Source organism: Calliphora vicina, chromosome 1 (assembly GCF_958450345.1).
Source record: "Calliphora vicina chromosome 1, idCalVici1.1, whole genome shotgun sequence".
Taxonomy (NCBI): Eukaryota; Metazoa; Arthropoda; class Insecta; order Diptera; family Calliphoridae; genus Calliphora; species Calliphora vicina.
The window spans coordinates 10,513,117-10,541,057 of NC_088780.1; the positions used below are offsets into that span (position 1 = coordinate 10,513,117).

The window sequence follows — 27,941 nt, forward strand, 5'->3', positions numbered from 1 at the left end:
ACTAATATCAATCCATTTGTAATGGTTTTTTCTATTTTTAAGGCCTTTACTAAAAATACAAACAAATACCTTAGTTTGTCTAATTCTAATACAAAAGTTTGAATTTGAATTTTTACCAACTTGAAGTATGATTATTTTATTTATAAATCTAATTAAAAATACCTTAATTTAAACGATTTTATAAAAACTCCCTTAACATTTGTAATATTTTCTATGATTTTGGAAAAATTATAAATTTGTTTCACCTTGACGTATGATTAATATTAATTATGATTTTTTTAATATTTACTGCCGTAACTTCCACAATTTCCATCGGATTTAAACAATTTTTAAATCGTTTTAATAAAAACTATTCAAACTATTAAACTTTGAGTACTTTGCAATAAATATTTATTGAATTAATACAAGAAGTTGAATTTAAAACTTAGATAAAAAAATGATTTAGATTTAAATTAAGGCAGACAATTAATCATTAATATAGTAAATTGGCACAAGTTCAAGTGATTTTGGTAATGAAATTTAGTTATTTTTTTTAGGTTGTTAATTTTATTTAAGCTTATAAAACATTCAAAGTAAAATTTAAATTTTTTAAATTCATTTGTGATTTTTGTTATAAAGTTATAAGTTCAAATACTAAATTTGAAGTTTTCTTAGTAAAGGTATAAACCAAAATCATAAAATACCATATACCATGACATGATTTTTGCAAAAATATAAATTTTGTCTACCACGTCATTTTAGCTGTCATTTAAGTGATTGAGAATAGTGGAAACAAGCAAATAATAAACTAAAACCTTAATTTAACTAATTCCTTTAAAACATATTAAATATTTGGTATACTTTCTAAGATTTTTGCAAAAATATAAATTGTGACCACCTTGACGTATGATTAATATTAATTATGACTTTTTTTGCTATTTATGTCTATAACTTCCATAATTTACAAGCGATTTGCAATATACTTGAACTATTTTAATTAAAACTCTTCAAGTTTTATAATCATGGACTTATGAAAAAGTTATTTATTAAATAAATAGAAGAAAATTCTCTTTAAATTTTATTAAAATAAATATTTAGAAATTTAATTTATTTTAATATATAGCAATTTTTGGGAAAATGTACTATAAATAGCAGCACTTTGGAAAAATAAATATAAGTAGCTAATTTTTAAAAAGTTTAATCATTAGATTTTGCATTTAGAAACATGTTTGACCTTTGAACTTTATTTTCCATTAGCTTGCCACTGATTTTTTTTAATTTTTAAGAATGTAGAAAGGTATGTGCCAAATGTTAATTCTCCCTTTACCTTTCATTAATTTTGTTTACCTAACTTAACAAAGATATTTGAAATAAATGTTTGTTAAACCCCTTTAATTGGCTTTTTTATTTTTCCCTCCTTTTTGTTTTGCTTCATGAACAAAACCTAAACCTTTTTTGTTAAATTCTACAACTGTAAACTACTTTAGTATGTTTAGCTTGTAATAATGGCTGTAATTCAAAAGACCACTTTACATTTCTTTTGCATTGTTATTAACGTCTATACAAAACCCCTTGCTTAAATTGTGGAAAGCTCAAAGGACCATATAGGCTTATGGCTCGGCCTAAAAGTATGCTTTAAATATATACATGATATGGCTTTTATATGTAAATGCGTCTGAGTGATTGTATATATGGCTGAGTTTGTGCGTGTGAGACTAAATGCTACTTTAAAACCTTGAAAATTTCCCCATAAAAACTTATTACTTTTTACTGTTTTGCAAGTATTTGCACTATGCCTAAAGGTATGCTTTAACTTATAAATAAATTGTGCTCATAAAAACCTACATTTGATTAAAAATCGATGTGTAATAAAATGAAAAGAAATACAAAAGAAGGTAACATTTTGCTAAAGCAACAAAAACAAAAATATTTTAGATATTTTTATAAATATTTTGTTTAAGAGCTGGGAACGGTTGGTGTTGTTGGCAAATCAACCTAGCCTTAAGGTATTTTCAATTTATTTTTTTTTGTTGGTTTTGTTTTTATTCTTTTGTGGGTATTGTTATTTTATTTGGATTTATTATTGGAAAGACCAGGACCAAGAAAACACACATAAATAATGTCAATTTGTGTTTTATTTCATATTTGTTTGTGGAAACTGGTAACAATAAAATTTATGTAGGCTACACACACCACAATAAGCTTCTCCTCTGGCCGATCAAATAAAGCAAATTCCAAAAGGCATTCAAGGCTGGTTAGACACTTCATTAAGACTAAGAAAATTATGGCATTCCTAGCTTGTTATTCATACTTTACTAATATAAGAAAGGCCATACCATAAAGTAGAAGAAAAATCATTGTGGTATGAAATCTTTGATTGTATTTCTCTGTAACTGTGCAACCATTATTTATAACCCGGTATGATACGCCTGGGTGTAGTGAGTACAAGTATGCTCTAAATTTAGCCTAAAAATATGCAAATATTTCTTTTATTTTTAACTTTTTTTTCCTTGTGTGCTTTGTGGCGGTTGTTTTATACGTTTATGATATATTTTCTTTAAGACTTTCTTAGATTTTCTTCTTTGGTTTTTGATTGCGTAATATTCACCTAATGAATGATTGTCGATGATACAAATACAAGGAGTATCATGGCAAATGCTGACTGCTATGGCCTTAAGTACAGTAGTTAATAAAAAAAAGTTTCCTGGGAAATTTTTTTGGAGTTTGTCTTGTTTTACTGTTTTGGGGTTTATTGTTTGTCAAAAAAAATATGTAAATATTTCTTTAAAAAGTACTTTTTTTTTGTAATAATTTGCTTTCCACAACAGAACATAAATATTTATTGCCAACAATAAAATTATTTATTTTTTTATATTTCTACAAAGTAGTAATGAAACGCTCTTTGACATTTATGACAATATTTTAGTTTTTATTAAATGTCTGCTCTCTAAAGTATGCTTTAAATTTGTATTTACAACAGTAACAGATGCATACATAAGAGAGAAATTTAAATGATGGCTTACAAAAGTGTGAAATAAAATTGTATTTTTAATATGAGGAAAACATTTATAAATATTTATTTTAATAAAGTTTAAACATTATTTTCTTCTATTTATTTAATAAATAATTTTAAAATAAGTTCATGGTAATAAAATCTTAAGTGTTATAATTAAAACAGTTTAAATGTTATTGAAATCCCTTGAAAATTGTGGAAGTTATAAACATAATTATTGAAAAAGTCATAATTAATATTAATCATACGTCATGATGGACAAAATTTATATTTTTGCAGAAATCTACAAAAGTAATACAAAAAATAAAATTTTAGTTCATGATATATGTTTATTTATTATTTAAGTTGATATTTTTAGTAAGAACATTTAAAATTTTGTATTCAAACTAACTAAACTAATCAGAAGAAACCAAAAATAGGTTCTAGATATTACCAGTTTTATATGAGCCATATTTATGAGCCATAATTATCAACCAAAAAAAAGTTTGAAGACCAATAATTGGAAGCATTACTCCATGAAGATTGTTATCAAACTAAACAAGAACTTGCAAAATCATTGGGAAATACTTTTGCGAGCAGCAATATTCATCCAAAAGCAATGAAATTGGGTACTATAGGAATTGAAGCCGAGAGACGAAATGATGAATGAATCAGTACTTGGACCCATTACGATCATCCGACAAAACCAAATATACAATGCTCTGTATTTTGTATTTTATGAGCTTCTAAAATCGGACCAGACCATCTCAGGAACCCGGTACCGAATGCAACTGATTCGTTTGAAGTGAGCATTGGCCGAAGGATGGAAAAAGACCATCGATAATTTAAAAAAATTATATAATTAAAACAGTATGCAAATTTGTTACTTTAATTTAGTTTAAACTTAATTTTCTAGTATTAATTTAGCAAATAATTTGTAAAGAAGATCATGATTATAAATGCTAAGGTGTTTTAAATTAAACAGTTTTTAAATTATTCAAATCGCTTGAGAATTATACATGTTACAGCCCTAAATAGATAAAAACTCAACATTAATATTAATCATACGTCAAGATGGACAAAATCTAAATTTTTTCTAAAATGTAAAAATTAAAAAAATATTATTTTTATTTAAAGAATCAAACAAATTGCGATTTTAGTACATATACATTTTCAGTTTAAAATATTAAAAAGGTATTTTTTTAAAAATAAAAAAAATTAAAAAATTTTTAACAAAAATCTCAAATATATTTTTTTATGTTTTAGAGAAGCTTATTATTTTCTAAACACTTTAAAACAAAGAAATTGGTATTATTTTATATGATAATAAACTTTATTTATATATATTTTTATTTTCATAAACTTTATAAAAAAACTTAATTTTCTTCTATTAATTTAACAAATAATTTGTAAGTAAGTTTAACGTTACAAAGTATAAAGGGTTTTATTTTAAAAAGTTTTAAAATTTTTCAAATCGCTTGAAAATTGTGCGAGTTATAGCGCTAAATATCAAAAAAGTCATAATTAATATTACTCATACGTCAAGATGGACAATATTTACATTTTTGTTAAAATCTTAGAAAATCAACAAATGATTATAAAATCGTTGGTGGCATATTATTTGTAGACAAATATACTTTAGTTATTTATAGTAATTAAATTTCAATTGCTGTAGTAAAAATTGTTTTTAACTATAATAAGGTTTATAAAAAATATTTTTTTTGCTGTTTGTAATAAATTTTCCCAATATTTGATTTATATAGTAACTTTATAATACATTTGTACATATATTTCGTGATTGTATACTTAAAGGGTTTGGTAATCAAAAACTAAGGGTTTGAAGGGTTCGTTCCGAAAACATTTAATTTAAAAATAATGTTCAATGAAAGTTATAATTTCGTTAGATTTTATTAAATAATATTGTCTGTTAATAAACTCAGCAATTGGTTTCCGATTGCGATTAAAGAAAATATACACTCTTTTATTACAAGTTATAAGTTTTCAGAATTTATTGATTTCCTATCACATTTATCTAACTTTCTTTACTTTACTTTTCTTTACAGAATTAAAACAACATGTAATAACAATGTAACTACGAATTAATCAAGCAACCAATTGTATCCAAACATATCATACATATACAATTTATTTTAGCACAAAATTTCTACATTATTTATTTAAAACAAAACAAGAAAAAAAAATACCGAAAAAGTTTATTTTACAAATTAAAATATTTTAAAAACAAAGTAATAAATGAGAAAATTCATACAACAATAGAGGATAAACTTAAATTTTAAAAATTTTGAACAATTGCAAGTATAAATAAATTACTTAAGAGCTAAAGCAAGGAAACGGATATTGTGTGAAAAAAGCAACACCAACACTAATCTCTTTATAACGTATTGGAGAGAGCAAGTGTGTGAGTGTTTTAAACTGTTAATGACACCAGTAATGCTTCCATTTGAGAGGGTGTTAGAGTAAAAAGAAACAAAAAAAACATAAACAAGAAACCCAATAATTGAACACAATTTAGCAAGAGCAAAAACATAACGAGATATTTTATTTTAGTTTAATATTTTCCTTTTTTTCTCGAACCCAACTACTAACAGACTTAAGTCAAGTGTAAAACAGTACTTTATTTAAGTGAAGTGCAAAAAAAACGTAAATAACAAAGCAGCCAGACACTTTTTTCCTTTGAATTGAAATTTACGCTTTATTTCTTTTTTTTTTTGGGAAGTAAAATTAATTATTGTGTTAAAGGACTTTAATTCAACAACATGTCGTTGCTGATGTGGCGTTTAACCTGGCCACTTGTTATAGCCATTATGCTGTTTGTGGTCAATGTCAAAGCCATCGATTTAAGTCGTCTGTACGGTCACAATATGGTGCAGAAAAGAAGTGGTAAGTAAATATTTTGTTGTTGATTAAATTTAAGTATTTTGGGAAAAATGATTTTTATTGTAATATAAAAAGAAAATGTCAATAATATGACATTAAAATGATAAGGGTTAAGGAACAATTTTGTTTAAATGAAATTAAGAAAGGGTATGGCCAATGAGACTAAAGGTAAAGGAAATCAAAAAATTAGAAGACTAAAACTGCTATTATTTTTTAAAAGGAAAAATCTTAAAATTTAGCTATTTACAGACAATTTCTTGACAATCTGTTCTTGAACGTAAATTATTCAAGAATTTGCTTTTGTTAGAGAATTTTCTGTTGATCGAAAATTTCTCAAAAATTTTCTTTTGAAAAAAGTCTCGAGAATCTGCTCTTGATAGTAAATTTCTTGTGAATTTATTTTTTGTTGAAAATTTCTAGAAAATATGCTTTTGTTAGTAAATTTTTCGAGAATTTGCTGTTTAGCGAGAATTTCTCGTATATTTTCATTTGAAAAAATTCTCGAGAATTTGGTATTTCTCAAAAATGTATCTAGAATTTCCTCTTGATAGTAAATTTTATAGGGAATTTCTCGAATAATTTTCATTAAAATAAAATTTTCGAGAAATTGGTATTTATCAAAAATTTCTCGAGAATTTGCTTTTCATGGCAAATTTCTCTAGAATATACTTTTGTTAGTAAATTTTTCTAGAATTTTTTGTTTATCGAGAATTTCTCTAATAATGTATTGTGAAAAAAATTCTCAAGAATTTGGTATTTATCAAAATTTTTTCCAGAATTTTTTTTCATAATAAATTTCTCGACAATATGCTTATATTATTTTTGGAGAATTTCTCGAATATTTTCTTTTGGAAAAATTCTCCAGAATTTGGTATTTCTCAAACATTTTTCGAGATTTTGCTCTTGATAGTAACTTTCTAAAGAATTTGTCGAGAATTTTCATAGTAAATTTATCTAGAATATGCTTTTGTTAGAAAATTTTTCGAGAATTTTTCGAATATTTTCTTTTGAAAAAAATTCTCGAAAATTTGGTATTTCTCAAATGTTTCTCAAACATTTTTCGAGAATTTGCTATTTATCGAGATTTTGCTTTTCATAGTAAATTTCTCTGGAATATGCTTTTGTTAGTAAACTTCTCCAAAATTTTCTGTTTGTAGAAAATTTCTCGAATGTTTTCTTTTGAAAAAAATTCTCGAAAATTTGGTATTTCTCAAACGTTTCTAGAGAATTTGCTATTGATAGTAATTTCTCTAGAATATACTTGTTAATAAATTTTTTCGAGAATTTCTCGAATATTTTCTTTTAAAAAAAATTCTCGAAAATTTCGTATTTTGCTTTTCATAGTAAATTTCTCTCGAATATGCTTTTGTTAGTAAATTTCTGAAGAATTTTCTGTTTATCGAAAATTTCTCGAATTTTCTGTTTATCGAAAATTTCTCGAATATTTTCTTTTGGAATAATTCTCGAGAATTTGATATTTCTCAAAAATTTCTCGAGAATTTGATCTTGATAGTAAATTTTTAAAGAATTTGTCCATAATTAGCTTTCGTATAGTAGCCTTGTGTTAGTAAATTTTCGAGAAATAGCTAATTATCGATAATTTCTCGAATATTTTCTTTTGAAAAAAATTTTCGAGAATTAGTTCTTGATAGTAAATTTCTCGAGGATTTCCTCTTGATATTTTTTTTTGGAGAATTTACAAATTTCCCAAGAAAATTCCTTTGTTAGTAAATTTTTCCTTTGAAAAAAATTCTCGAGAATTTGGTTTTTCTCAAAATTTTTTCGAGAATTTTCCCTTGATAGTAAATTTCTCGAGTATTTGCTATTGATATTAACTTTCTAAATAGTTTTTAGAGAATTTACTAATTTCCCAAGAAAATGCCTTTGTTAGTAAATTTTTCGAGAAATTGCTGTTCATAGAGAATTTCTCAAATATTTTGCTTTGAAAAAAATTCTCGAGAATTTCGTATTTATCAAAAATATGTCGAGAATTTTATCTTGATAGTAAATTTCTCGAGAAATTTCTTTTGTTAGAAAATTTTTGGAGAATTTTCTGTTTATCGAGAATTTCTCAAACATTTTCTTTTGAAAGAATTCTCGAGAACTTGATCTTGATAGTAAATTACTCGTGAATTTGCTTTTCGTTGTAAATTTCTAGAGAATATGCTTTTATTAGTAACTTTTTCGAGAATTAGCTGTTTATCGAGAATTTCTCAAACATTTTCTTTTGAAAGAATTCTCGAGAACTTAGTCTTGATAGTAAATTACTCGTGAATTAGCTTTTCGTTGTAAATTTCTAAAGAATATGCTTTTGTTAGTAAATTTTTCGAGAATTAGCTTTTTATCGAGAATTTCTCGAAAATTAAAATAAAAAACAAATGTCGAAAATTTTGAATTTATCAAAAATTTCTCGAGAATTTTACTTTGATTACCCTCTCCCCCTACTAAACACGTAAAAGCCTAAACATTTTTTTTCATTTCCTGGCATAATTTATCATATTTATTTAGTTTGGTGAAAAAACCAACAGCAAAAGAACGTGATGAAATATATATTCCCTTTCAAAAGTGATATTATTTATGTAAAAAAAAAATAAATGTTGATTAAACAAAAGAACGTGTAATAAATTATTGATGGCCAATTGTAACAATATGAAATATAATATTTCATTTAACTGTTAACAGATTGTTGTCGTTGTCTTACTTTTCACACTGAAACGATTGATTGGCCCCGCAAACGGCAACAGTCAATTAATCCAAGACAATTAATGACCATGCAAACTGAAATATATTTATATTTAATACTAACAAACACAAACAAAAATGTACAGCAGGACATTTATCCATCAGTAATAATGTATTGGTAATCAAGGATAAGAAAGAGAGAGAGAGGAGAAAGCAAAGCATAAGGTCAATGGTTATAATAACATTCTTAAATATCCTGGATTCTCACACTTATTAAAGCATTTCATTCAATCCACAACCACCCACTTTTCCTGTCCATCTTACCTCCCTCCCTCCCTCATGTACACTTCCGATACAGTAATGACATGAATTTATTTTATATATTTCTTCCTATTTTCTTAATATGCCTTAACAGAGCAACGAACAGTAGCAGGAAGTAAAACAATACTTTAGTCATCATCATTTAACACCCTCCTTGCCAGCCAAGTAGTCCTTGGTAGTGTAATTTGTTAAACAAACTATAAACATATTTTTCTGTCTCTTTTTATTTACTTGTAAATACTCTGCCTGTAATGTTTGAATATATTTATGCAGTGTCTTGTGAAGGCCTACAACTTCATTGGGATAGCTTTAACACGGCTAATGTCTGGGGAGTTGGGGGGAGGGGGAATGACGCAGATGAGTATGAGGGTCATGGTGTTGGGACAACAAAAGTATGATAAATTATGCATTACTTGTAAATATTTGGCCTTTAAAAAAGAGCTTCAAGTGGAAAACAGCAAAAAAAAATATACAGATCTCAAATTAAAAATGGGTTATTCATTGGGCATTTATTTCCTTCACTACGAAATGTAGACACCTTATGGCAAAATTTACTTTAAATACAAAATTTTCGAGAAAATTACAAATTCTCGATAAAATTAGTATAAAATACCAAATTATCGAGAAATTTGTTATTAAACGCAAATTTGCTAAATAGCTAATTTTCGAGAAATTTACTATTAAATACCAAATTCTAGAGAAATTTCCTATTAAAAGAAAATCAATAATTTTTTTTCATAGTAAATTTCTCGAGTATATGATTTTGTTATTAAATTTTTCGAGAATTTCTCGAATATTTTCTTTTGAAAAAAAAACCCTCGACAATTTTGTATTTATCAAAAATTTCTCCAGAATTTTTTCTTGATAGTAACTATCTAAAGAATTTGTCGTGATTTTGCTTTTCATAGTAAATTTCTCTGGAATATGCTTTTGCTAGTAAATTTTTCGAGAATTTTCAGTTTGTAGAAAATTTCTCGAATATTTTCTTTTGAAAAAAAAACCCTCGAGAATTTTGTATTTATCAAAAATTTCTCCAGAATTTTTTCTTGATAGTAACTATCTAAAGAATTTGTCGAGATTTTGCTTTTCATAGTAAATTTATATAGAATATGCTTTCGTTAGTAAATTTCTCAAGAATTTTCTGTTTGTAGAAAATTTCTCGAATATTTGCTTTTGAAAAAAATTCTCGAGAAATTTGTATTTCTCAAAAGTTTCTAGAGAATTTATTCTTGATAGTAAATTTCTATAGATTATGCTTGTTAGTAAATTTTTTCGAGAATTTCTCGAATATTTTCAGTTGACAAAAATTTTCGAGAATTTCGTTATTATCAAATATTTCTCGAGAATTTGCATCTTGATAGTAAATTGCTTTTCATAGTAAATTTCTCTAGAATATGCTTTTGTTTCTCGAGAATTTTCTGTTTAACTAGAATTTCTCGAATATGTTCTTTTCAAAAAAATTCTCAAGAGAATACTCTTGATAGAATATTCCTCGAGAATTCCCTTGATAGCAAATTTCCTAAGAATTTTAAATTGATAGTAAATTTCTCTAGAATATGCTTTTGTAAGTAAATTTTTATAGAATTTCTCGAATATCTTCATGTGAAAATAATTCACTAGAATTTGATATTCATCAAAAATGTGCTCTTCATAGTAAATTTCTTGTATTTTTCTCTTGACGGCTACATTCTAGAGAATTTGATTTTGATAGTAAATTTGTCGAGAATCGAAAATTTTATATTTATTTATCATCCAAAGAAAATTCTCTAGAAATTTACTATAAATAGCTAATTACTCGTGAATCTTACTAATCAAGAGCTAAATCTCGAAAAATTTACCATCAAAAATTAATTCTCGAGAAATTTAATATCAAAAGCAAAAACTAGAACAATTTAGTATAATTGGCAATTGATCGAGAATCTCACTATTAAGAGCTAATTCTAAATTTCGATAAATTTACTATCAAAGATATTCTCTAGAGAAATTTAACATCCAAAGCAAATTCTGGAGAAATTTATGGTAAATACCAAATTTTCGGGAAATTACCTATGAAAAGCAAATTCTTGTTAAAATTACTATTTATCCTATAATTAAGCAAATTAATGGAAAATAGAAAATTTTCGAAATTTTTCCCATAAATACCAAATTTTGGGATATTTCAAAATTTTACTATAAACAGCAAATTCTCAAAGATTTTACAAATTTTGGTTTAACTTAACCCAGATATGTCGACTGCTTGAGCTTAATCATTTTAAAAGTACTTTTATATTTGGGGTATTCACACGGTCTACTATTTGGTCATATTGTCATAATGTCCTAATATATTATGATAGTTTAAACAAATTTTTGTTGTGTTTCGAACAAAAAAGTTCTAAACTAATAGCACTATTTGAACAATGTTTAAAACACAATAACAACTATTATAATATATTAGGACATTATGACAATATGACTAATAGCAGACCATGTGAATACCCCAATTATTTTGGAAGCAAATGAGAAATAAAAAACATTGCAAATATAGTTTTTTAAAAATTTATTGAAAAAAGTGTTTTTTTAAGTCGTCCAATATAGAGGGGTCACAACAACAAAACTAAAACGCAATAATGAAACATTCATGCATATAACAATCAAGCTACTCTTCATAAATATAAATTCCAAAAAATATAGTATTTATTCACTTGTAAATGTACAAAATTTTACTTTCCGTATAAACGAGATATGTCCATAATGACTGAATATGGGCAATTTGAAAATATCACAAATTAAAAATTCAATAACTCAAAAATAGTAGCAAAAAATAATGCGATCACACAATCTCCAATGAGATATTGGTGAGTACTAAGTATGTGAACAAAAAAAAAATGGTATTTTGATAAACGTGACGTATCCTGTAAACAAGAACTACATATGTAGTACAGTCGGCATATCTGGGTTAAAATACCCATATGATGTACACGAATAGTAATAGTAGCTAAAATGTATAACTATATTTTTGTATGTAACATTTATTTAACTAGGGCACAGTCATTGACACAATGTAGATTTAAATATTCAAAAGAACTCTGCAAAACACAAAAAAAAAAAGATAAGCAAAGACAAACATCAAGAATATGCAAAGAATTTTAAAAATACGAAAAAAACCCAGGACAAAAACAAGTTACAGATTTTAATCCCTTGTCGAGCCAAAAAAAAATAACCTGTAGCTTTAAGGAAACAAAGAAGCGAAAAATTAATTGTTATATTTGCAGAAGACATAACTTTGATGAAGAAAATATTTTACTTTAAATGTTTACAAAAGAGAAACTAAATTTAATGTTTGTCCATGTTCTTTAATAGCAAAGCAAATTTAAATTCTCAATTTCTATTAATTTCATGGAAATATAACCATATACGGACACTGCTATGTAATAAAAGACAAAAAAAAACCCGTGTCTCCCAGTTTTGCCCAAAGTCATGCACTTTTTTATGGGCCCCCAAAGATGTTGGGCCTCGGTCTCATTTTTGCAAAAAAATTAAAAAAATTTCTCAGGTTCATATCTTGCAAACAGTTCGGAATTTTGATTTACTCTCTGAGGCAAAGTTGTAGCCCTTGTCATAAAGCATTAAAACTGTGAACATTTAAAGATCAAAATCGCAAAAAACTTTAAAAAAATCGATTTTTTTTACATTTTTTCCCCTGTTCAGATCCATAGGTAGCAAACCGTTCAAAATTCAAGGAAACAATCAATTACAAAAATGTACCTAAGATCTCAGTAAACAACTTTCTAGAACATATGAACTTCCTAGGAATGATTCTTAACACCGTTTAGGTAGCAAGAAGAAACTAAAGGAACTAAGTGTTTTGGGCCATAAACTATTAAATTATTATAAACTAAAGCATACTTTTAGGCAGCTTTAAAAAAAATTATTTCGAAATTTTTAAAGTTTTTTGCGATTTTAATCTTGAAGATGAAGTTTTTTTGATTTTATATATTCACAATTTTTGTTCTTTATGACAAGGGCTATAATTTTGCCTCAGAGAGTAAATCAAAATTCCGAACTGTTTGCAAGATATGAGCCTGAGAAAATGATCACTTTTTTTGCAAAAATGACACCGAGGGCCCAAATCTTTGGGGGCCCATAAAATGCTATTAGTGGGGTCCGTATAGGGTTATTTTTTAGTGTTGCACTGTGTTTCCAATTAATTATAAAATTTTTATTATTAACATTACATTATCTTGCAAGACATTTTGAAATCTTTTTCCTGAACTTAAAGTTTGTTGTTATTTCTCCTATAACTTACTTTCATTCAAACAATTTCCTACAATTTGCCTCTGCATAAGCTTATTTTCGATTATTATCCCCAATTCAGCGATAACATTTGAATTTTAAACTGTCTCCGGTTGATAATAATCTCTAAAAGTTAACCACGAAATTTAAAACTAAAATCATTAAAAAAACAGCAAACAAATCTAATTAAGTTAATGGCAGTCGTTATCACACATTCTATAAAAGATTATATTATATATCTAACAAAATGTGTGATGAGAATTTTATATAAAAAAAACTAAACTTTAAATGACCTTTTGCTTATATTATTCAGTCATACATGTTCTTGGTTTTAAGGAAAAATCTATTAAAATAAAGTTTTTATCTTTTCATTCATATATCATTTAGCTGGCAAAGGAATATTATGAGTTGTCGAAAAGTTTGTGTTTTTTTTTATAATTTACATCACGTTCTGTAACTAATGTAAACAAACTCTCTTTCATTATTCCGCTCTCATACAGATAGAAAACAGCTAAACCGTTTTAATTACAAGGTATTTACCCAAAGAGAAAGCACAACTAATAGACACATACAGCTATTTAATGTCATTTAATATAAAACAAAATATATAAAACTTAGAAAAAGGGGGTGGAAATGTGGAGGAAAACAAAGTTTTGCCCCTTGTCCTTGGGGAGTTGCACAAGAATTTAATGAAAATATAAAGTAAAAAGAGCATATAAACGGAATTTATTTAGTAATACTAAACATGTTTTATAAGTTAGGTAAGGAAATTCATGTTAGCATACTTTTAGGCGCTTCAGCTAAGGTAAATGTAAATGTACCATCATGTACTTTGTTTTGTTTACAAAATAAACAAAAAAATGAATAAATAAATTCATATACATTCATACAGTTAAACAAAAGTCGTACTTTTCTATTTTCTTTCTTTATTTTTTTATTTTTTTTGTTTATAACCTCCAGTGTATTAAAGTTAAATTGTTGGTGAAAAAATAATAAAATTTTATGGGCAAATAGGTGAAAGATTATTAAACACGAATTTATTTCCAAACTACAAGACACACAAAGTGACGTTGCTTAGTTAAAAAAAACAAAAAGGAAGGCTGGGAGTTGTAGGGTCAGGCAATTTGATTGCTATGGTATTTTACAGGTGGAGATGGTGAGGAGTAACGATACGTATGATTGTGTTTGGTTTTTTGGGGCCATAAAATTGTTAGATAAAGAAATGATAGAAGTAATTGGAATTCTAAATATAGTAGGCTATTAAGTTACGCACATGTGAGACGAATTTAAAGAAACTTTTTAAGAAAAATCTTAGCATTGTTAACAATTTAAAAGAATTTAAAAAATTATTTAAAATGGCAAATGTTTTTTTTTTTGGAATTTTCAATTTTTTTTCCTTTCGACATCATAATCATCCAAATTAAATTTTTTCCAGAATTTTTCAATAAAGTAGAATTATTTTGTTCTTTTACTTTTTCTATACTTATGACTAAAATGTTTTTTTTTTAGAAAAAGTGTAAAATGATTCTCAATTCAAAATTTGTTCAGCCAAACATCCCAGGGCAGTATCTTAGATATGTTTCCTTTAATAATAAAAAATACGAACTAGTTTTGATTGATTCGATTTTAGCACAGTTTTATTGAATATTGAACAAGCTAAAGCTTAAACAGACCGAATCTTATAGGAGTGAATTCCTATAATAATTATTTTTGAAATTTCTATTTTTTAACACAAGATTTGAAGTAATATGAAATTTCAATTATTTTTTCAACCTTTGCAAAACTATTCCCATAATTTTTATTGTTACTTTCTAAATATACAAAATCTTCCCACATTTAATATTGTCGGCGTTTAAATTTTTTCGAATTTTATATATAAAATTTCTATTAAATTAAATTTTAAATTATTTACTCAACCTATATACAAGTCTTCCTATATTTAAGAAACTATTCCCATATGTATTATTAATTATTTCTAAAAATTGGAACATTTGATGTTAGAAACGTATAGAAAAGATTTGTTCAACTTGTTTAATGGAAGAAAACCATTTCATTACCTTTTTCAAACTCTTCCCAGTTTTTAAAAACACTTCACACTATTTTGATTTTTACAAATTAATACAAATTTATTTAGTAATCTGGAAGCAATAAAAATTGCAAACATTTTCTCAAACTTTTTACTACTCTTTCAACTTTATTAAAACTGTTCCCACTCTTAATATTGGTTATTTTTCAAAACGACTGAAAATGTATTGCCAGAAACCTGTAAGGATTGTAATTACATTTTTTTGGAACATTTTGACAATTCTTCTCACTTTTTAAAAACTGTTCCCACCTTTAATTTTGACAATTTCTCAAAATTATTGCAATTTTATTTTACAGTTTTGTAAGGAATTAAAATTGCAAACATTTCTTAACTTTCTTATAACTCTTCCCATATTTTTGAAACTGTTCCTAACTTTAACTTTGGCAATTTTTCAAAATTATTGAAAATTTATTTCAGAGGTTTGTAGGGAATTAAAATTGTAGACATTTCCTCAACCTTTTTATAACTATTCCCACTTTTTAAAAACTGTTCCCACCTTTTATTTTGGCAATTTCTCAAAATTATTGAAATTTTATTTTACAGGTTTGTAAGGAAATAAAATTGCAAACATTTCCCAACATTTTTATAACTCTTCCCATATTTTTGAAACTGTTCCTATCTTTAACTTTGGCAATTTTTCAAAATTATTGAAAATTTATTTCAGAGGTTTGTAGGGAATTAAAATTGTAGACATTTCCTCAAACTTTTTATAACTATCCCCACTTTTTTAAAACTGTTCCCACCTTTAATTTTGGCAATTTCTCAAAATTATTGAAAACTAGTTCGTGCAATTTGTAAGAAATTTAAATTCCAAACATTTCCTCAACTTTTTTTTTAACTTTTCCCACTTTTTGAAAACTGTTCCCACCTTTAATATTGCTTATTTTTTTAAATTATTTAAAACCTATGTTTGCAATCAGTAATAAATTAAAATTTCAAACATTTCCTTAACATTATTACAGCTCTTCCCACCTTTTTAAAACTGCTCCCACCTTTAATATCTTTATTTTTTGAAATTAATTAATATGGATTTTAAAAATATGTATGGAATCAAAATAGCAAACATTTTTTAAAATTTTTTTTAACTGGTAATATTACAAAACCTGAATTGAATTTTATTTTAGAAATTTATAATAAATTTCTTTCTCATCTGGTATTTCAAGTGCATCTTCATCAAGGGTTCATTGCACCCTAATAAAGTCACTCAGTGACCTTTTGTGTATCCAAATTATACCTGTAAACCAAGAGTTTTTACAACTAGCCTCAAGTTTTGCACTCTTCGCTGAATAGTACAGAAAAAAATCAACAGAATTTTATTATCCTATGTTTTAGTTGTACATTTTTAATGGAAAATGCAACAGTTTTTAAAATACGCGCAAAACTATAAATTTTATAGTTAAAAATTTAAGGATAAAAAATGTGCAAGTGAATGTAAAGTACACTTAAAAAATTTGAAATTAAATAAAGCGAAATAGTACAAATTTGGAATACTTAACATTGTTACCTCCTTGCAATGGAGATCCCTTTTTTATTTCAGATATACTTATAAAAATTCTACGAAATTTTTTTGTATATTTGTATTCCTGGATTTCTCTCAGTGCATTTTTTTTTTTGAACTTCTGTTTCCACTTCAATGAAACTCCCAAAACTGTGCTCACGTAAATATTTAAACTTACTGCCATTATTACTGCAACAACTACTCCAACAGTCAGTTACCAGTAAAAATAGCAGCAGCAGCAACAACAACCAGCGGAAACGGAAATCTGGCAATTTTTCGTTAGCACTTTTTTTAGCCGCAATAAACCAATGTACCAAAAACAACAATAAAGGGGCGACTATAGCAAAAACAAAAATTACTGCTGAAAAGCCAAGCCAAGCAAAACAAAAAATTGCATTTTAATGGAATTACGTGTTGGTGTGCTGATTTTAAACATTTGCTATAATCTACAAAATTTATTATTGTTGTACATTTATAAAACATATTTTCGATCACAATATGTATCTACAATTTTACGTTTAATCTTTGGGTTAAAAACGAAAGCACACAAAATAATCTGTGTTTGGATTTCCTTACATATAAGTACTACAGCGAACAAACAATAGCAAAATTTTCAACAATATCGATTTAAAAATTTATATAGAATTGTTTGTTCTCCACTTACAGTTAAGTTTAAATAAATGTAAATTCTAGTTCTCCCAAAAATATACTACACAATTTGTCCATAGTATTTTTGTGTATTTTAACGAATTTTGTTGTTATTAAGCAAAACTTTAAATATTTATAACACCCAGCTGTTTCCTAGAATACATAAATACTAGATTAACGTCAAACGTATGCAGCTGTTTGCTTGGTTGTTGGTTGGTTGCTGCTGTTACCAGCAAAATAAACCTCATTTGGGGCTTTAACATGGAGTTTATGATTTCAATTCTTTCGAAAGAAATATAAAAAATAAATAAACAACAATTCTTTTTTTTCTGTAAACGTAATCGCAATTGGAATCGTAATCGTAATAAGTATAATGATTACATTTTTCTTTTCACAAACAAAAATTAGGTCATGTTGTTTAGATATGTGTGTCTATGTCAGCGTTATAATAATAAGCATTATTATTATTTGGTTGCTAAATAAAAAGTATTTTCTTTTATAAAAATTGTTATGGGAATTCAGCTAAAAATCCTTTCATATTTAAATAAATTGCTTGCGTATGCCAGCTGGAAAGTTAACCACTTTAATAAAGTTAAATTAAACGTTGTTCTAGCGTATTTCAAATCGAAAGGTCAAATGTGATTTTAATTTGGACAATTTGTTTTCAGCTGAGATTCATTTGAGGATAAAATTGAACGAATGGATTGTATTAAAAACAGCAGTTTAGCGTTCAAATAAGAAAACAAAATTGATATAAGTAACGGTTTTAAAAAAAGATATTGAAAAATGGACCGGTTCTTATAGAAAATTCTGACAAAACTTTTTTTGTAGAAAATATTCAAATAATTAATTTAAAAAAAAATGGTTCTTATAAACAATATTGATAAAAAAATAGTTATTAAAGAAAATATTGAAAGCCAAACCGTTTCGTATAAAAAATATAAAAAAACAACCGGTTCCTTAAGAAAATATCGAAAAGAATATTGACAACAGCACCTGTTATTTTAGAAAATATTTAGAAGCCATAAAAATAAGAACCGATTTAAAAACGAATATTTCAAAAAGTACTGATATTTATAGAAAACTTTAAGAAAATATTAAAAACAGACCCAATTCTTTAAGAAAATATTAAACTATGAACCGGTTCTTATAGAAAGTATAGAAATAAGAACCGGTTCTTATAGAAAATATTGAAATAAGAACCGGTTCTTATAGATAATATTGAAATAAGAACCGTTTCTTATAGAAATTATTGAAATAAGATCCGGTTCTTATAGAAATTATTGAAATAAGATCCGGTTTCTATAGACAATATTGAAATATAGAATATATTGAAGTAAAAACCGGTTCTGATAGAAAATATTGAAATAAGAAAAGGTTCTTATAGAAAATATTGAAATAAGAACCGGTTCTTATAAATAATATTGAAATAAGAACCGGTTCTTATAGATAATATTGAAATAGGAACCGGTTCTTATAAAAATTATTGAAATAGGAACCGGTTCTTATAAAAATTATTGAAATAAGAACCGGTTCTTATAGAAATTATTGAATTAAGAACCGGTTCTTATAGAAATTATTGAAATAATAACCGGTTCTTATAGAAAATATTGAAATAAGAACCGGTTCTTATAGAAAATATTGAAATTAGAACCGGTTCTTATAGATAATATTGAAATAAAAACCAGTTCTTATAGATAATATTGAAACAAAAACCGGTTCTTATAGAAAATATTGAAATAAAAACCAATTCTTATAGAAAATATTGAAATAAGAACCGGTTCTTATAGAAATTATTGAAATAAGAACCGGTTCTTATAGAAATTATAAATAAGATAATATTGAAATAAGAACCGGTTCTTATAGATAATATTGAAATAAGAACCGGTTCTTATAGATAATATTGAAATAAGAACCGGTTCTTATTTCAATATTGCAATAAGAACCGGTTCTTATAAATAATATTGAAATAAGAACCGGTTCTTATAGATAATATTGAAATAAGAACCGGTTCTTATAGAAAATGTTGAAATAAGAACCGGTTCTTATAGAAAATGTTGAAATAAGAACCGGTTCTTATAAATAATATTGAAATAAGAACCGGTTCTTATAAATAATGTTGAAATAAGAACCGGTTCTTATAGATAATATTGAAACAAGAACCGGTTCTTAAAGATAATATTGTAATAAGAACCGGTTCTTATAGAAAATATGGAAATAAGAACCGGTTCTTATAGAAAGTATTGAAATAAGAACCATTTCTTATAGATAATATTGAAATAAGAAACGGTTCTTATAGAAAATATTGAAATAAGAACCGGTTCTTATAGAAAATATTGAAATAAGAAGCGGTTCTTATAGAAAATATTGAAATAAGAACCGGTTCTTATAGAAAATATTGAAATAAGAACCGTTTCTTATAGAAATATTGAAATAAGAACCGGTTCTTATAGAAATATTGAAATAAGAACCGGTTCTTATAGAAAATATGTAAATAAGAACCGGTTCTTATAGATAATATTGAAATAAGAACCGGTTCTTATCTCAATATTGCAATAAGAACCGGTTCTTATAAATAATATTGAAATAAGAACCGGTTCTTATAGATAATATTGAAATAAGAACCGGTTCTTATAGAAAATGTTGAAATAAGAACCGGTTCTTATAGAAAATGTTGAAATAAGAACCGGTTCTTATAAATAATATTGAAATAAGAACCGGTTCTTATAAATAATGTTAAAATAAGAACCGGTTCTTATAGATAATATTGAAACAAGAACCGGTTCTTAATGATAATATTGTAATAAGAACCGGTTCTTATAGAAAATATTGAAATAAGAAGCGGTTCTTATAGAAAATATTGAAATAAGAACCGGTTCTTATAGATAATATTGAAATAAGAAACGGTTCTTATAGAAAATATTGAAATAAGAACCGGTTCTTATAGAAAATATTGAAATAAGAAGCGGTTCTTATAGAAAATATTGAAATAATAACCGGTTCTTATAGTTAATATTGAAATAAGAACCGGTTCTTACAGAAAATATTGAAATAAGAACCGGTTCTTATAGAAAATATTGAAATAAGAACCGGTTCTTATAGAAAATATTGAAATAAGAACCGTTTCTTATAGAAATATTGAAATAAGAACCGGTTCTTATAGAAATATTGAAATAAGAACCGGATCTTATAGAAAATATGTAAATAAGAACCGGTTCTTATAGATAATATTGAAATAAGAACCGGTTCTTATAGAAAATATTGAAATAAGAACCGGTTCTTATAGATAATATTGAAATAAGAACCGGTACTTATAGAAAATATTGAATTAAGAACCGGTTCTAATAGATAATATAAAAAAATCTGTTCTTCTAGAAAATATTGAAAAATACTGGTTCTTAAAGAAATATTCAAAAAAGAACCGGTTCCTAAAGAAAATATTCAAAAAAGAACCGGTTCCTAAAGATAATATGTATATAAAATCTTGAGGATATTGATAACAGAACCGGTTCTTATAGAATAATTTTAAAAATAAACGATTCTTAAAGAAAATATATCGACTCCGCTATCTATAACGATTCAGAATATATATACTGTATGGGGTCGCAAATGAAAAATGTAGAAATTACAAACGAAATGACAATATTATATATACCCTTGCCACTCATGGTGAAGAGTATAAAAAGAACCGGTTTTTATATAAAATTTAAAAAAAATCAATTGCTTCTTATGACAAATTAAAAATACAATCGGTTGTTATAGAATCAATTTTAGCAGATTATTTATTTTAGAAAACATAGAAATACTTAGTTCCTTTGCAAAATATTGAATTAATAATCGATAATGTAAGGAAATCATTTTATTTAAACAAAAATATAAACTTTAAAGATTTAACAGTGATGTCTGCTCTCTTTTCATGTTAATTCAGTGTAATTCGTAGAAACAAGATATTCTTTGTATAATACATATACAAATTCATAGTGATCTGTGTTTTAATATTAACTTTTAATTATTCTCAGAATGTTTGGAAGTTTTATCGAAATTCTGTATTTATTTAAATGTTTTGTATTTCTTTTTATTACTTACAAATCTGTTTAAAAAACTATTTCATTTTCCTTAAAGAAATTTAAAGCATTTCGTTTTTGTGTATATATAATTATAGAATTTAATTGCATGTTGTTTGTATAACAAATTACAAGCCATATTGATTTACAAAATATTTTTTTATGAATAAGGGGAAGGCCACCAAAGTTTTAAAATAAATAAGAATAAGAAATATTTTTGGAAGAATAGAAAAAGAAAATTTATAAATTTCTTAAATATTTCTTAAAGAGAAAACAACAAAAAAGCTTTAAAACAAACATTTCTAGTTAAAAATATATAGTTTAAGTATTAAAAGTATTGCATATCTTTATAAGGTAACAACTGTTGCATATTTTTAGGTTGGTAGAAAACTTAATTTTTAATTTTTTGCTGTTTTCTTAAAAATCTTTATTTTTCTATAAGTTAACCTTCCCTTCTTAAATAACCAGTATTTATAGTAGATTTTAACGTATTTCCAAGGATTCTGATAAATAACATTTGTTATAGCCATACAAATTGATATAGTTGAAATATATATATATGAATGTATGAACGTGTTATTTATCTGTGTGTGAGAATGTCTACATGCATTTCAAGAAAATTTATGTGTGAATGTAACTGAACACGCCTGTATGTGGTTGAAAAACCTCATGTGTCGTGGTTAATAACCAACTTCATATAAATTATATATATTTTTCTTTTTCTTTTACAAAAAAAAAACAAAAGAAAAAAATAAGCACATGTGTAAAATTCATTTATACATAAATAACACTCACACACACTTGGAAATAATAACACACACACACATGTATTATTTTGGTAAATTTATTGATTTTCAATCATTTGTACAACTAAATATTATTTTTATTGAAACTTTTTTACTTCTTTTTTGCCTGTTTTCCTTTTGAGCCAAATTGTTTTTAGAACCTTTATATTAAGCAATTTATGTTGTTGTTTTTATCTTACAAGAAAAATCTATTTGAAATAATTTATTAAATATAATAATTTATATGAAATTAAGTACTACATATTTAGGGCCAGAGACAAAGTTTATTATTATAATTGCAGGCCATATTTTGTTATGCTAAAGAAAGTAATTTGAAGTTAATTTACTGCTTCGCTTTAGATATTCTGAAGCAGTAAAACATTAAAGGGAAAAGGTTTAGTTTTTTTTTATAGCATACTTTACGGTGTTATCTATAAATTGTATAATATATTTGCATTAACTGGGCCCGTGTCTCCCAGTTTTGCCCAAAGTCATGTACTTTTTTGCATGGGCCCCCAATCTTGCAAACAGCTCATATCTTGCAAACAGTTCAGAATTTTGAGTTACACTCTGAGGCAAAGTTGTAGCCCTTGTCATAGAGAACAAAAATTGTGAAAATTTAAAAACAAAAAAACTTTATATTCAAGATCAATATGGAAAAAAAAACTTAAATTTTTTTTTGCATTTTTCCGCTGTTCAGGTCCATAGGTAGCAAACCGTTCAAAATTCAAGGAAACAATCAACTACAAAAATATACCTAAGATCCCAATAAACAACTTTCTAGAACATATGAACTTCCTAGGAGTGATTCTTAAGACCGTTTAGGTAGGTCGATATAAGTTAGTAAGAAAAAACTAAAGGAATTAAGTGTTTTGTTCCATAAACTATTAAATTATTATAAACTAAAGCATACTTTTAGGCAGCTTTAAAAAAATTTATTTCGAAATTTAAAAAAAAATAAAATAAAAAAATTTAGCCCTTGTCATAGAGAACAAAAATTGTGAACATTTAAAATCAAAAAAACTTAATCTTCAAGATCAAAATCGCAAAAAAAAACTTAAAAAAATTAGATTTTTTACCTTATTTCCCCTGTTCAGGTCCATAGGTAGCAAACCGTTCAAAATTCAAGGAAACAATTAACTACAAAAATGTACCAAAGATCTCAATAAACAACTTTCTTGAACATATGAACTTCCTAGGAGTGATTCCTAATACCGTTTAGGTAGGTCGATATAAGTTAGTAAGAAAAAACTAAAGGAATTAAGTGTTTTGTCCCATAAACTATTAAATTATTATAAACTAAAGCATACTTTTAGGCAGCTTTAAAGAAATTTATTTCGAATTTTTTATAGTTTTTTGCAATTTAGATCTTGAAAAATTTCTATTTTCTATATGAACGAAAATAGTGATATTTATCTAGATTTTCACCAAAATTTGTTTTCATGATTTAGTCCCATTTCAATTTTTGTATGAAAACTGTTAAAAAATTACTACACATTTGTGAAAATGGGGTTTTGAATAAGTATTTACTACAATTAAGTATTTAAAAAGTTAATTTACTGCCTTAATTTTTTATAAGTACTAAACTATTATATAAAACTTTTACAATATGTAAATACAATATTTTGTAGCATACATTACAGTGTTTTCTTATATTTGGTTTTATTTTCCTCACAAAATGTATTGCATAAGTTAAACTGTTATGTATGCTTCATTCAAACCTTGTTAATATATGTTTTTCATCCTTTCTTGCTTAAAGTTTTTAAAATTTCCTTTAGAATCTAACTCTACTTAACTCCTTGGGTTTTTTTGCCTCTATAATATTTAAATAAATATATATTAAAAAATATTGCATAATTTCAGGTGTCTTTTACTTAAGTGTATACAATTTTTATTTTTGTGGAATTTTTCGTTTAAAATTTATGCATATTTTCTCTCTCAAGGTATATTTTTAAACAAATTTATGTTGTTTTTTTTTTGCACCAAACTAGATGACCTTATTTTGTCACTTCTAAAGGAAATTTATAGGAATAAGTTTATACTACAGATTCTGTGAATCGAAAAAAAACCTACTATGATGTAAATTCTGTATATGGTACGGCAAATTTCATTTCACTATTTTGACAATGTAACCTCAACTAATAATTTATTAAATCTGCCATAAAAAAAAGTGGAAAAAATACTAAAGAAATAGCAAAGCCAGAGAAAACATGTAGATTCATGTTGAACATAAAAATGTGATTTACCATGAGCAGTTTGTTAAACCAGAAAAAAGCAACTGAAACCATAAATTTTGTGGCAACTATGAATCTAAGGGTGAAGACAAAACGCAAAAAGTACGTGATTTAAAAGGAAAGAAGGAAAAAACAAAATTCGATCATCATACAAAAATAATTTTCCAAAAAAAAAAATATAAAGTGGGTGTAAAACATAAGTTTGGTTATGGGAAATATTTATATGATTGTAAGTCACATACTTTTTTGATAATTAAAACCAAACAGAGGGGAAAACAAATAATTCTCCTTGATTATTTTTAATTGCATTTAACCTTTTGGTTAAACAATTGTAATTGTTTCATAAATATTTTGGTTATTAATTTATGTACACAAATGTACTCATTTGTTGTTACATATGCTGGTCATACATAAATTGTTTAAATGGGCTTTCCATTTAACAAACATTCATTAAGGTTTTTATTATCAATTTTTTGTATTTGTTTTGTGACAGGCTTAAACCCATAATTTAACCAGCCAAACTGTTATGTTGTGACAGGTATTACGATAATTAAGGTAATAATGGATACACTCGACACATGCAAGTATGACAGTACTTATTTCAATGTCTTAATTGGAATTGTATTTATAACTAATGTAACCAATATGAATTTTTAAACAAAAACAAAAAAAATTACTTTGGGTGAAAACAAATTTTGGTGATTGTAAAATTATTGGTGAAATTTCGTTACTTTCCAAATGAACCGTTTCTTTTTTCAATATTTACTAAATGATTCGGTTATCATTTCACTAATTTCTGTGAAACAAGTTTTTATTTATTTTTTTTTTGTAACAACCTGCTTTTATTTCATTATTTTCTGTAAGAACCGTTCCTTTTTTCTCTATTTTCTACAAAAACCAATACTTATTTTAATAGTTTCTATAAGAACCGGTTTTTATTTTAATATTTTCCTTTAAGAACCGATTCTTAATTTACGATTCTTAATTTCTATAAGAACCGATTCTTAATTTATTATTTTCTACAAGAACCGGTTCTTATTTCACTATTATCTGCAAGAACGGTTTCTTATTTCACTATTTTCAATAAAACCAGGTTCTTACTTCAATATTTTCTTTAAGCTCCGGTTATTATTTAAATATTTCCTATACGAACCATTTCTTTTTCCACTATTTTCTAAAAAAAACCGGTTCTTATTTAAATATTTTTAATGAGAACCGGTTCTTGTTTCACTATTTTCTATAAGAACTATATTCTACAAAACCCGGTTCATACTTAAATATTTTCTATAAGAACCGGTTCATACTTAAATATTTTCTATAAGAACCGGTTCTTACTTCAATATTTTCTATAAGAACCGGTTCTTACTTCAATATTTTCTATAAGAACCGGTTCTTATTTCAATATTTTCTATAAGAACCGGTTCTTATTTCAATATTTTCTATAAAAACCGGTTCTTATTTCAATATTTTCTATAAGAACAGTTTCTTATTTCAATATTTTCTATAAGAACCGGTTCTTATTTCAATATTTTCTATAAGAACCGTTTCTTATTTCAATATTTTCTATAAGAACCGGTTCTTATTTCAATATTTTCTGTAAAAACCGGTTCTTATTTTAATATTTTCTATAAGAACCGGTTCTTATTTCAATATTTTCTATAAGAACCGGTTCTTATTTCAATATTTTCTATAAGAACCGGTTCTTATTACAATATTTTCTATAAGAACCGGTTCTTATTTCACAATATTCTACAAAAACCGGTTCTTCATAAATATTTTCAATAAGAACCGGTTCTTATTTCAATATTTTCTATAAGAACCGGTTCTTATTTCAATATTTTCTATAAGAACCGGTTCTTATTTCAATATTTTCTATTAGAACCGGTTCTTATTTAAATATTTTCTATAAGAACCGGTTCTTATTTCACTATATTCTACAAAAACCGGTTCTTACTTACACATTTTCTATAAGAACCGGTTCTTATTTCAATATTTTCTGTAAGAACCGGTTCTTATTTCAATATTTTCTAAGAGAACCGGTTCTTATTTCAATATTTTCTATAAGAACCGGTTCTTATTTCAATATTTTCTATAAGAACCGGTTCTTATTTCAATATTTTCTATAAGAACCGGTTCTTATTTCAATATTTGCTATAAGAACCGTTTTCGATTTCAATATTTTCTATAAGATCCGGTTCTTATTTCAATATATTCTGTAAGAACCGGTTCTTATTTCATAATATTCTATAAGAACCGGTTCTTATTTCATAATATTCTATAAGAACCGGTTCTTATTTCAATATTTTCTATAAGAACCGGTTCTTATTTCAATATTTTCTATAAGAACCGGTTCTTACTTCAATATTTTCTATAAGAACCGGTTCTTATTTCAATATTTTCTATAAGAACCGGTTCTAATTTCAATATTTTCTATAAAAACCGGTTCTTATTTCAATATTTTCTATAAGAACAGTTTCTTATTTCAATATTTTCTATAAGAACCGGTTCTTATTTCAATATTTTCTATAAGAACCGTTTCTTATTTCAATATTTTCTATAAGAACCGGTTCTTATTTCAATATTTCCTATAAGGACCGGTTCTTATTTCAATATTTTCTATAAGAACCGGTTTTTATTTCAATATTTTCTAAGAAAACCGGTTCTTATTTCAATATTTGCTATATGAACCGGTTCTTATTTCAATATTTTCTGTAAAAACCGGTTCTTATTTTAATATTTTCTATAAGAACCGGTTCTTATTTCAATATTTTCTGTAAAAACCGGTTCTAATTTTAATATTTTCTATAAGAACCGGTTCTTATTTCAATATTTTATATAAGAACCGGTTCTTATTTCAATATTTTCTATAAGAACCGGTTCTTATTTCAGCATATACTATAAGAACCGGTTCTTATTTCAATATTTTCTATAATAATATGTTTACCTAAAAGTAGGCAATATTTAATTTAATATATTTCTAGTTACATTATTGAATAGTATTTTCTTATCTATTATATTTTTGACTAAAAATAAACTTCCAACAATCACATATAATTAATATCCAAGCTCTATGTATTATTATTTGTATCAAACACATGTGATCTTAGACAAATTACAAAATCGAAACAAATGCAAATTCTATTCTGACACAACCCGCACACATTGCGATGCCAAAAATAAAGAAACAATAAGTTCATTGCTAAAAATTATATACTCCCTGGTAATTGTTCTGATAAGCATTCTGCAAACACATGCTGTCATTGGCAATTAATTGTAACATTCGAAAATTCGAAAAAAATTACAAACAGAAATTTGTGTATAATTTTGTTGCATATAAATTATGTAAATTTTGTGTAACCAATTGCTAGAGAATGTCAACAGAACTCTATAAAACTCGGTAATACTGATTGAAATGTGTGGCTTTAACTGCATGGGGGTATTCAAATTTGGTTTACCTCTAATTGAATAAACAAATGTACATA

At 25.8% G+C, this 27,941-nt stretch overlaps 1 protein-coding gene across 1 annotated transcript in view; it reads left to right on the forward strand.

Annotated features, from left to right (window-relative positions):
- Nucleotides 1-5,671: 5,671 nt before the first annotated feature.
- The window catches only part of LOC135963912 (IDLSRF-like peptide), a 105,159-nt gene continuing 82,889 nt past the window's right edge, over nt 5,672-27,941 (forward strand). The window contains exon 1 of the mRNA XM_065515919.1: nt 5,672-5,872. Within this exon, the coding sequence (XP_065371991.1) occupies nt 5,749-5,872 (124 nt within the window). The 5' untranslated portion in view covers nt 5,672-5,748. The remainder of the gene's footprint in view (nt 5,873-27,941) is intronic.